This window comes from Emys orbicularis, chromosome 7 (genome assembly GCF_028017835.1).
Source record: "Emys orbicularis isolate rEmyOrb1 chromosome 7, rEmyOrb1.hap1, whole genome shotgun sequence".
In the NCBI taxonomy this organism is placed as follows: Eukaryota; Metazoa; Chordata; order Testudines; family Emydidae; genus Emys; species Emys orbicularis.
In genome coordinates this window covers 23,604,389-23,617,517 of record NC_088689.1, presented here as the reverse complement: position 1 = coordinate 23,617,517, position 13,129 = coordinate 23,604,389, and the positions used below count along the sequence as shown (strand labels likewise).

The 13,129-nt window shown below is 37.8% G+C and overlaps 1 protein-coding gene across 2 annotated transcripts in view; it reads right to left on the bottom strand.

Moving 5' to 3' along the window:
• DOCK1 (dedicator of cytokinesis 1) overlaps nucleotides 1–13,129 on the bottom strand; it is a 558,093-nt gene that overhangs the window by 69,991 nt on the left and 474,973 nt on the right. For both annotated transcript variants that reach the window (XM_065408426.1, XM_065408427.1), the window contains 3 exons: nucleotides 7,274–7,363; nucleotides 3,047–3,151; nucleotides 155–296 (listed from right to left, as the gene is read on the bottom strand). In XM_065408426.1, coding sequence (XP_065264498.1) covers nucleotides 155–296; nucleotides 3,047–3,151; nucleotides 7,274–7,363 — 337 coding nt within the window. The remainder of the gene's footprint in view (nucleotides 1–154; nucleotides 297–3,046; nucleotides 3,152–7,273; nucleotides 7,364–13,129) is intronic.

Sequence of the window (13,129 nt, the reverse complement as noted above, 5' to 3'; positions counted from 1 at the left end):
GAGAAATGTCTCTTGAAAACTGCCATAAAGACAGTAATATATCAATAAAAACATAAAAAGTGCAGTGAACTACTGTGCAATTTTAGCAACAATAACACATTCTCAGTCTGATTAGATTACATGAGCATATGCATGTAGCAATTTCCAAGGATACACTGACCAGGGGAGTTTTTAATATCATCGCCTGGTGGAGATGTTGTCTTCATTTTTTCGGCATTTGGAAATTGGGTTAATAACCTTGCTTCAAAGTCTTCACGACGTTCATATTCCTTCCCACGGTAAATGAACACTTTGTTCTGGAAACAAATTAAAGTGAAATTCATATAGTAATATTCACAGTAAATTCACAATAAAATAATATCCTAGTCCTCTGAAAGTGTATCTGGAGGATTCTTCAAATGCTACTAACTAGTGGTAGAAATATAAAACATATAGTTTACAACAGAATGACACACAACAAATTACAGGTATTATGGTCAAAATTTAGCACAGCGCTGAAGCATTAATTAATCCATAAAGCTTAAATTAATCCATATTCAGTAAAGCCATTAAGCGCATATTGAACTTCAAGCACAGGCTTAAATCCTATTGAAGTTAATTGAACTTTAGTGTGTGTTTAAATAAGGCCTATGGCAAATAATTAAGGCCTCAATTCAGGATAGCTCTTGAGTACCTCTTAACTTTAAGTGCATAAGCCAACTTCCTGAATATCTGAAAAAATATTGGCCCAAATAATCCTCTCCATTGCACCCACAAATCATCCTCTGAAGTTAATGGTGTTTGCATGGTGTATCAGAGCAGAATTTAGCTATTATGTCTACACATTTACAAAAACAATTCTGATTAAATGAGTATTCAAGGAGTATCAGAGATTCTTGCTACATCTAGCAGGACAGTTCCATATAGTCTGTAGTTATAAAATGACATCTTATCACATAATATCTCAACTCTAATGCACAGCACTTCATATACCATCCAAAGACGATATATCTAATTTAGCTTTTCTAAAAAGATTGAGATACTGTGGATTTCATTTTAGTTCTCTCAACAGGTTTCTATTACTATTTTACAGTTATCTGAAAAGAATAACTTCTATATGATTATTTTAATGCTAGGTCATTTCTACTTATTGCTGTGTGTCACTGAATGATGAAAATTAAGATAAACCGGTAACATAAATCTGAGTTATGCATTCAACAAATACGCTTAATTCTAAAGATAAATATGTTGTATAATAGGAAGCACATAAGTTTATAGCACTAAAGCAATCAAGACACATTAAAATGAATTTTGATATGAAAGTAACAATCTAATCTGAAAATGTTTTATCTTATTATTCATCTCAGAAGTAAGACTTGTAAAAAAATTATTAACAACCTAATAGAAAAACAATGATTTGTGGAGCATAATGCTAATAATTTCTATAATAGTCAATTAAGTTTGGTTCTGCAATGCTGCTCCTTGAAATTGACAAGAGCTGAAAAATATTTATCTCTATTTGAGAACAGAAATATGAAGATAGATACATTAAAAGTGAATCATTCATATAACTCAAAAAAAACCCTGAAATACAGGGAAAATCTTGTAGTGAGAACCTTCTCTGTCAGCAATGCATTTAATAGCCAAACATTACAGTTTTTATTGCTAATATATATATGACACGCTGACCCTTGACAATTTTTGAAGCATAATAAACATGTTACTACAATAACACAAAATTATTCAATTGTGAAGAAAAAGATCAGTCCAATATTAGTAAACCTAGGTTAACTCTCTATTCTTACTTTCCATTATATCCCTTTGAATATACAGATAACACAGTGCTTCAACTGGAAAATTGTGTGTTGTATTCTATGCACATTTCCTGAATGCAAATGTATTACTGGCTGAGATGCTGGAATGTGCGAATATACTGCTATTGTACTCAGATATTCAAGACAGCTTGCTGCCTCTCTTATGATCCCAGTAGAATCATTTCCACAAAGTTGTATTTAACAGCTCTAAATCATTGACAGATAACTCTGTCCATAATGGGAAATATGCACTCTGTTGTATGTTAATGTACATGTGGCAAGATTAATAGTAAATCACAGACATAATACTCTCTGAGAAGTTACCAGCAACTTTATGGTACCTTCTATTTTCTAGTTTTGAAGATTACTGTTATTCTCACCATTCCCTGTGTTTTGTTTTTCAGGAATTTTATAAAATGTTTATCCAATTATTTTCTGGGGAAGCAGTCAAGTTTCAGAATTGCAGATCAGCCGATGTCTCACAAGAACAGAATAAGCAAAACTAGCATTTACAACTACATAGACAAAGCACTAGAAAATATATGGTAAAGACAAATCCTGCACTTACCAGGTGTAAGGATTGCATGCCCTCGTGAGAGCTTACCATTTTCATAATTTATGATTCTAACAATTAGAATAGGAAATATCTGCTTGCTGTAATCCCCAATTAGCTAAGTATTATATTTTAATACAATAATTACAATGCAGCTACTTTCTATTCCTAAATCTTCTACCAATTTTTTGTTAAGAATATCTTTAATTTGCAAATGAACTATGACAAAATGTAAGTAAACATCACAGTATCACAAACAATTAGAAAATACTTTTATTAGATATTTTAAACTGTAACTATAGTTCAGACAAAAATAGATTATTAAATTTATCGGCCCTTCACAACCTTCTAATATTATACTAGTAAAAACCTGTTCTCTCTGACAATCATTATTTGCACTCTGTATTAAAGGAACAGTCAAAAGCAAGACAATCATTTAGATTTAAAACATACTGGTTATACATGTTCATTTCCAATTATATGAAAACTTAAGATTTATAAACCACTGGATGTGCTGTACAGAATAGCTCCTTTTACTACAATTCTGCCAAGTCATACGTGAAAAGAAAATTGACATCTGTTTCGTATAACTACAAAAAGATTCCTATTTACAAATCCTCTCCAGCATGAAAGGAAAATCTGTTCAAACCAAGTGATCTACCTGTAACTCATGGAAGAAAAAAAAAAAAAGAATATTTACCCGTAGAAATGTAGGGAATCCTTGGCCATAGTATCCAACAGCAAAGTAATCTGGTTTAGGTCTTATCACTTTCACAATGTTTTCATAGAACTGTGCTTGCTTTTTCTGTAAAGTAAACAGCAACAACACTTTACTTGAATGTTTCCTTCTAGATTTCACCTGAAGATGAGAATCCAGTGTAAGAGTTTTTCTGTTCAAATCATTCTCTATTAAGTGTTTTTTGCCTTTATTCATCTTTCGACCAGTTATCTATTGATATCTGAAAATGCCAAACTATTTATCCTCCATATTCTTGCTGGTTAGGGTGAACTTTTGTGTTAATGGATATAGAATATGGACAGAATAAATACATACTTCCCCAAAGGAATTTTCCAAAGCACTTGAATTCTGACTTGCAACAACCCTGTTGTCCTACCCTCTGGAAATTTCTTGAGTAGACCTGACCAAAAGTATCAAATTCCATATTGGACTCAGTGATATAGATTAAAGGCTTCAAAGTTGAATCCTGGAAGCACTTGCTGCTGAGCTAGCTGGTCTCAAGGTACTGGCTCACCTCCTTTTTTCCAGCTGCTAAATTGCATTAAAATATGCTAACATTATATAAATATGTTCCTAGCATTGCTCTTCAATGTGAACAATTGCTGTAGCTGCAACTGGAATGTTATGCAATTGTGAATGGGAGTGAAGGTGGTCAACAGGACTCTAGTTTAAGATGCCATCCATAAAATTGAAAAGTTGTGACATAGACAAATGTGCCACGGACTATTAGGCCTCTCCACTGATCTGTATTTGAACTCAGATCCTTATTTCTTTTAAAATCGGTGGTAAGCTCAAATGATGAGAATGAGATGTGAGGTAAGAGAACAGAATTTATAACTTTACAATATGTACTCATTAACATAATTTCAGTCTACAACATTTTGTATCTGGGGTAGCTTTAATACTGCAACCATATGGCAGAGAGCAATTGGTTTGTAAGACATCAACTTACCAAGTACAGCTCAGTTCATCTTTGGAAAAGTGAATTTTGCAACTGGGAGTAAAAATATCATTTTGCTAATGTCCTAAAGTCCAATGTTTAACATTTGAACAACAGCCTCTACATAAAAAGTATTCAGAGGTGCTGCAGGATCCAGCTTTAAAAAGCCTCCCAGTAGATGAAGATGGTAGGGACGTTACTTTCATTGTCTTATCTCTTCCTTAAACAAACATTAGGAATCTAAACCTCAGGACTGCCAAGCTGTGCTGGGTGCACAACCAAACTATGCTCGGGGGGGGGGAGGGGGGCGGGGAAAGTGGCTGTATGTTACCTTTATTCCCCTGTGAACCCTGCCATAAGTTAGAGCTGCCTAAGGAGAATAAGATCATGGGACTGGTCTGGGAATTCTTGAAGCACAGTAGGCATGCCATCTTCTCTGAGGGCAGCAAGGTTGTGGGGCTGGGTATGTTGCCTCCGTGCCACTGGAGGGATCCTTAGCTGCCCACTTAGGCAACCTGTATCTTTCTATATATCTATCTAAGGTACTTCTGTGGTCCCCATTACCTTGGTATTTGAGCACCTCATAACCTTTTAATGTATATTTATCCTCACACTGCTGTGAGGAAGGAAGTGCTTTATCCCCATTGTAGAGAGGGGAAACTGAGGCAGAGAGAGGCTAAGTGACCTGCGCAAGATAACAAGATAACAAAGTAAGTAAGTCTGTGGTGGAGCAAAGACTTGAACCTGGGACTCCCAACACCAAAGCATTGCAGAACAATCTTAAGAGGTCGGAGAATTAGCTCAGTTTTCACAGATGGTCAGCTACCACTAAAATCACTTTTAGACAGTGTGAGATACACAGTTGGATTGGTATAAACAAGAGAGACCAGCTAAATCTAAACCTGCCTTGCCAAGAAGAGGGCAAAGATACATTAGCTACAAGGATTGGAGAGCAGAAATATGCAGCCTATCAAAGTCCATGTTATGGGTACTCTTGTACTGAATGAGATCTAGCATGCCTCCTACTGAAGAAGATTTGTCCAAATCTCTCTTTGAAATCTAGACAGACAGCAGACTACTTGTAGCTGATTCACTGTTTCAAATGATTTTGTAATTTCAAAAAAATTTGTATTTGAGCTTTAAATTGGAGATGAAAATCTTATGTAATAACTTTTCCTGATAAAGTTATATGCATGTTTCCCTTTATGAAATTCTTTTATATATGACTACTTATAAATACTAAGCTATTATTTAAAAAATATTCTCTGGTTTCATCTGTATGATCCAATTTAAAGATTGACAGTAATTAGCCAGCCAAGGGATGATAGAATCTATATACAGAATCATAGAAATAGGTTGCTAGTCATAGGGTCCCTGCTCTGGAACCCAGAATAGCTGGTGGACCCAGGTTCCCCTACCAGCCAGAGGGGAAGTGGCACAGGACCTGGATAATTGGAACAGAAGACCACCTGAAAACAGTCTTCCAGTGATAGGGGACTGTATAGTTACCTGGCCCAAGGGTCAAGTCACAAAGATGGAGTATCCCAAGTCCCAAAGAGAGAGGGGCCACAGATCAAGCACCCAGCAGAATGGGGTGCCAGACAGGGCGAGAGCTAATTGTCAGACCTAGCCACAATAGGGACTCCTGCAGTGAGTGGAACCCCTTCACATTCACATAGACAACTGCTGCTCAACTGTCAGACTAGACTAGAACTGGTTTCCTGCTAGGACCGGTTCCACACATCATAAATGTAAGTAGCAGTAGAAGTGTCCTTCATATAGCTCTTGAGTCTAGAACTTTTCAGTAGAGCTTTATCACTTTTATATGGCCATTTCCCTGGAGCCATCCTACCATCTCCACATGCATCTTCTAACCAGACAGACTCACAAGTGTAGTTAGAACAGTTAAATGGACATCAGACATGCAAGTTCTCTTAACCAGGGTTGAGTTGCGGGATCACCATATGAGAGAAAATCATCTGTGGAATGGTTACAAAAAGTTATATATGCAAGGGACTACATATCATTTGGGCCATGCTCTATTCTTTGCTGGATATGATGCACAGAAGGAACATCTGATGGATCTGAACCCAGAAGCAGGCCAAAGATATAATCTCAAGGCAAGCAACAAAGCCAAGAAACTGCATTCCCCAGGAAGAGAATGTAACATCTGGACAGTCAGTCTCTTTATGGATATGAACTATTCCTGAGGTCTGCACATAAATGGATTCCCTGATGGATGAGATTCCAAGAAGGAATCCTCGACCTTTTGTTGCGATTCACAATGAGATCAAGAATTCAGAGCATGGCTACAGTCTGGAACACTTAATGGTATTATCTGCAGTTATTGCCGCAGACCAGCCAGTTTTCAGGAGAAGAAATTATTATTATTTAAAAATTACAAAGATTTTTTTAAAAATGGGATTGATGAGAAGCTGAATTAGAAAGTGAACATTCACAATCCAGAATTTAGGTATTGCTGGTGCTAAGGAAAAATCAACATATACTTCTAGAACAATAGTGATTCACAACTTTTTGTAATGGATCAATGCCTGCCTTCTCTTCCCCAGTATCTTTTCAAGTCATGCCTTAGTGTGCCCAGTAATAATTAAAATATCTGGTATTCCTTAGTCAATTTTGAAAGTAAAACAACACTTTAAGTGACTTTCTGAAGGCTAAATAGTAGGTCAGTGACAGAGAAGAAAAAAATTCAATTTCCTGGTTTCCAGTCCTATACTCTGTTCAGTACACCTCATTATTACTAACAAGCTACAAGCTCCACAGTTATTGGTAAAGTTATTATGCAGATGCCCTTTGAAATAACTGTATTTACATACAGTTTAAAAATTTTAAAATAATTCTATCAAAGTCTGAGCTCTCTCTATCTTTAATTGCTCCAGGAATGATAGGAAATTTTCATGTACACATCTTGCCAAGATACATCCATCTATTTTTTTTTAAAATCCCATATTTCCTTCTGACTACAAGCAAACTGTAAACAGATTATCTTCGTTCCAACATAAAAAACAAACATTTTCCACTTAAGTCACTTCCAAAGATGGTCATTTAATTAATCTGCCAGCCAACATCTGCCCCAAGAGGCCAAGTAAATCATTCTTCCCACTGGGCTAGTATAACCAAGGTAAGAGGAGTTTTCAATATTATTTTAAAAACATAAAAAGTGAAATTCCAGAGAAACTGTTTGATAATATCGATGTTAATTTAAACTGAATGGAAAAGAAACCTACCAGCAGTTCACTGAGTTGTTCATAATCAAACATTTCATTTTCATACTGTTCTGCCAGTTCTTTGCCCAAGGCAATGGCCTCTTCCCACATCTGTTTAAAAAAAATGCAACTGAATTATATACCTTAGACAAACAATGAAATTGGATTAAAATAAATTTAAACAAAACATAGCAAAATACATTTTGATATGCCTGCAAACAACTGTGCATAAAATGTGACAAAATAAATATTTGTGGCAGCTTCTTTCATGAGCCCATCTTTTTATTTACCGAAGATTAAATAAAAATAAACACTCTTCCTACCAGCCAGGCCAGGTATCCAATGTGTGACCAACTCTTACAGTCTACTTGAAAATCCTAAAACTCAGGGTTTCTGATAGATTCTGGTATAATCTACAAATCCATATTAGATAAAGCAGGCTACACTTGAGAGATACTTCTTTTGCTTTGTGTAAACATTCATTATATTTCTATTGTCTCTTTTCTGTCTTCTTCAAGCATGAGATTCAAGAGCCACATGAATTGACACAAAATAATTTAACAATAACTAGCAATATCCTTCATCTACTCAGAATACAGAGAATCTTAAAGAGGAATAGCAAGAATGTTTTTAAATGTCTATTTTTCATTTTTACTAATGTACTAATGTACATGGAAAGAATCATGTTTAAATTCCCATACCAAGAAATCCAAGAATCAGGCCTTACAACCTGTCTTTACGGCTGAAACTTGGCTGGCATCTCACTGAATAAAATATGAGCATCAGAATGAGTTAGATACCAATTTGTTCCATATTCCCCTTTATCTTAAATTTTAAATCATAGTTACATCTCTCGCCAAGCCATCTACTTTCCTTCTTGACACGTGCCACTCCACTCCTTGCCATGCTGAAAGACACATGGCTACTGCTTCAAACAGCAGCAGCATAAAAATGGGGTAAAAGCGAAGGGGTAAGCACTTGCTTCCCTGTCACTGCCCAAAGACATCTGCCTTGCAGGGAAAGAATTTGAGATGCAGCAACACAAGCTTCCTGAGCTGGCTGCTGAGAAGGTGTAAGAAGAAAGAGCGCTCCTGGGGAGATCTGCATGCAGTGAAACCGATTCACAGACGTCTCCTACATGGACACCTGCTCACCTCGACTCTCAACTCTAATAGTGCTGACTGACTCTTGCCAGCTCTTCCCCTTTCTCGCAGCACCTTTCTGTGGAAGAGAGCTGTCTCTTTTCTTCCCCATGTGAGAGCAGCCATGGAAAGGGCTGAGGGACAGAAGAAAAGCTGGTGACATTTATTCATCCAACAAGCTGCATCTAGAGGAGAAGCAGGTGGTTCTGAGGGGAAGTGGGAGGTTTCAGTGGGCTGTGGATTTCATGGAACAAAGCCAACAGGCAGGTCTAACTGAACAGTTTCGCAAAACAGATTCAAAAGTGAGCCAAGCCACCCAAAAATCATGAGATTGGTTTAAAAGTGCTGAGATTTAAAAAAAATTATAAATGTTAAGCACATTTTGTTTGCCTTCTGGTTTGCCAGGGTACACTTAGGTCCCATTTTCAAGCTTTTCTCCACAACCATAAGGGCTCAATATTAATGTTTTGGTTTTTTTCCAGATAAAAGCTGAGGTACTCAGGTAATCACAGTATCCTGGGACCCGGGGCTTTAAGAACAGCACCAAAATGGCACAGGACTTACAATAAAATCACAAGAGTTGGCAAAACTGAGTTTTTCTACATATTATCCCAGAGGCTTTTTAGGCCAAAATGAGAGACCTGTGACTGATTGGTATGAGCACCATGCTGGGAGCCTGTGGGCTCAGGCAGCCCACACAATTCTACCAGACAAAGTTATTTGACAAACACTCTCTACATGCATGTGTCCATCCAAATCCATTCCTTCTCTTCCCACAAATCAAATCTATTCCTTCTCACCTCCTGACATCCATCCATCCATCAATCAATCCTTCCTTTTCTCTCCTCAACTTCCATTTTTGGTCTTCTCCCCTCCCCACAAAAAAACATTCCTTTGCTCCCTACCCACCTCCTCCACAAAACAAACCCATCCCGTCTTCTCTCCACCATGCTCCCTTTTTTTATGTGGGGCTTGGCAATCGGACTAGGCAGGCGGGCTGCATGATAAACAAGACTGCTTCCAAGCTGGTATGGTGCTGAGCCAGGTAGCTGGAAGGCAAGTGGATGCCCCAGCCTGATAGGTCTCATCCTTGTACAAAGCCCTGGAGTAAGTACCTCTCAACCCCCTGCTTGTCATCCACCCTACCACATTCCAGAACCCTGAAGAGAAGCCTGCACAGCTTAGTGGCTGCTGGAGCTTGGAACGGAGGGCAGCAGTCAACCGCCCGTAGCCTGGAAGAAGAACCACTCTCGCAGCTGGGGGGAGGGGAGGGAGAGGAAAGGAAAGACGGAGCCAGAAGCTGGAGAGATAAGTTGCTGTCCGTTGTGGGGAAAGAGATATAGTACTGGCTCTCTATGAGCTGAGGGGTGAAAACATTGTCTACAGCTCCAAAGGGAAGCCATTGGAAGCATTCCAACGGACTGCAGGAAAATAGGTTGGGGGCTAGTTGCAGGCGGAAAGGATACAGTGAACCTGGAGTCCCAGAGAGAAGCTGCTGTCTGAGTTGCAAAGGTGGAATGGATGAAATAATAACCCAGAATCCTCAAAAACTGCTGCTGGATGGTGGGAGGGAGGGTAGTCGTGAGGGGATCTGAAGCCTTGAAAAGCAATTGCTGCTGCTGGTTTGTGTGGGGTAGGAAACAAGGGGTCTAGAGCCCCAAAGACAGGCTGTGGACATCTAGGAAGGAGCAGGGCCTGAGTTGTGTTGGATTGTCCTGGAACGCCATTTTGGCACTTTTTTGGAGAGTTGGCACTGTTTGGGGGAGCCAAAAGGCTGTTCTAGTACTTCTGGTTCTCTCACTTATAAGTGAGTTCCAGCATTTCTTTTTTCAGGACTCTAGCACTATTATGAGGAACAGAGACTGTGTCACCAATCTAATGTCTGCTGCCAGCTGCCTAGTCTGGGACTAATGGGAGCCAGGAATTCATGAGGTCTAAAATTTGGTACATTCAGTTCTCTTTGTAATTTTAGAAGAAATCACTTAACCCCTTTGCCAAAGTTTCTGTCTGTGCAAAATGGGGATCACAACATACTCACCTATTACACAAGGATGGAATGAATATTAGTTAATGTTTTTAAAGAGCTTTGAAGATGGAGAGTGCAATATAAATCCATGCTGTGCCCACACCTCGAATACTGTGTCCAGTTCCAGTCTCCCCATCTCAAAAAGAATACAGTGGAACTGGAAAAGGTTCAGACAAGGGTAAAAAAAGTGATCGAGGGAATAGAATGGCTTCCATATGAGGAGAGACTAAAAGATAAGGGCTGTTCAGTTTAGAAAAGAGACAACTAAGGGGGCTATGACAGAGCTCTACAGAATCATAAATGGTATAGAAAAAGTGAGTAGAGAAGCGTTATTTATACATCACACAATACAAAAACCAAGGGTCACCCAATGAAATTAATAGGTAGCAGATTTAATACAAACAAGAGGAAATACTTTTTTACACAATGCACAATTCCCATGGCAATGAGTTCCACAGGTTATGTTGTGATGGCCAAAAGTATAACTGGGTAAAAAAATGCTGGACAAGTTCATAGATCCATCAATGACTAGGATGTAACCCCATGCTTGGGGTGACTCGAAACCTCTGACTACCAGAAGATATGGCTACAATAATTGAGGAACAATTAGAAAAAATCTAATATAGTCTTGCACTTTTTATGTTTTAGACTAAGTTTCTTCTGACTCATAGCAACAATATCCTGCAAATGTATATAAACCAAAACTAATATTTATTGTAGTGTGGTAAGCTAGCAAGTGTAGAATTCTTTTTAAAGCACTGAACTTTTCTTAATGTTTAATACTTCTTTACAGCTTCAGTCATCCATAACATCTTTTGAACAAGTCTGTTTCAAAGAAAATACCCTTACTTTAATTTTCATCACACGTTTTTTTGTTTGGTTGCTCTAGACTTAACTAGTCAGTCTTCAAAACTGGAGTATCACTAGCTTCTACTTTTGTGAAAATATTTTAGTGACAGATGATCTGTATCAAATAGTTTTCAAAAAACTTCAGGTTTAAAATAAATGTAATTCTAAATAATTTTGGAATCACACCAATACTATAAAGAAGCACATTCAGTCCTTTTATTGAACTCTGCATCAGAACAATAATTCTAGCAGCATATTCCCAATCTACCTTTCAGTAACTAGAAGTGTTGCTTCAGTATAAATGCATGGTGTCATTTAATATAAACTCATTGGGCCAGATCCACAGCTGGTGTAAACTGGCATAGCTCCTTTGACTGTGGTACTACTACTGACAGTTCCTGGGATAAAACTCTCTAGGATTGGAAACAAGTCATTCTCCGAGAGGCTCTTTGCCTGGAGAATTTGCTCTTTCTTTGGCAGCTCACCAGAGCTAGAGTCTGGTGGCCTTTTGGGCACAGAGATAGGCCTATTTAATTAACCAGGCTTTTGGAAAAATAATTACATAGCAATTATGAAGTGATCACTGACAGATGGATGTCCCTATTAAAACCAGACAGTAGCAGTATATTTGATGTTAGAGAATACTCTTAATTATAAATGCTTGATCTTAAGGATTTGATGAACCTAGATGCGACTTACGATGGGCAACTTATACAAAATAAATACAAATATGTAAAATCGCAGTTGGGGCCCGTAGAAGCAACTGTAATACAAATCATATTAATAATACTTTTATTAATAATAAATTATTGTTACAGCATGGAGAGCTTAAACATGAATCCCAAAATTCAATATGATATAGACTATAACAGAGACTCTCCTTTATATCTGCAGTCAAACAACCTCAGCCTTCTTCCATTCTGTTGAAGAAACAATTCACTTAACTACAATTGTACCTGAATGGGGGGGAAAAAATCTCAGACACAACCTCATTTTCTGATTTGAAATACTAAAACTACTTTAATAGCATCCTTAACTCCCCCTTCTTTCCGCCCACACTGGAGAGGTGTTAATGGTCCACTTCACCTTGAATGCTCCCTTAAAATATGTTAACTACTTATACTAAACAATTTGTTCCACCTTGTAAATTTCCCAGACCTGAACAAGAGCTTTGAATAAGTTTGAAAGCTTGTCTCTAAATCTAACAGAAGTTGGTCCAATAAAAGATATTACCTCACCCACCTTGTCTCTCTAATCATTTTTTGTAATACTAAAAATAAGTTTTGCTTAGTTTTCTTGTTAAAACTGTAACTGTGGGACAAAATTCTTTTAACTTCCTTCCTGTGTCTACACTGGTACCTTTCTGTGGAAGTAATTTGACCAAAAGGAAAGGACTTGCTGCTGGTCATTGAGAACTTCCTATAAATCCCACTATACCCCTACATGCTCAACTTTGACTCGATGCGGAAATCATATCACAATTGTCATATAGCGAGGGAGTAAGAAGAGGTTTTTACCTTCCAATCTGTGTGTTGCTGAGTGCCCTCAATTCCAGTTGCCCACAGTCAGGTAACCATTTGCCTTTTCCCCTCCTTTACTTTCTCAACAAGAATTGGGAGAGCTACCATCATGGCAGGGAGAAGAAAATGTAAGCATAAAACTAATCCTTACAATTTTTCTAACATTGTGAGGGTTTTAGATATCCATCTTCAAGTAAAGTGTGCACCTAAAATCCACTGCAAACTCTCAGAAAAATTCCCTTGTGTATACTACAGCTAATGTATATTGGATGAGGGCAGTATGGCTGTGACAAAGGATTCTGTTAACTGAAATCTATAAATATTCTTGAAGGTCAGTAAT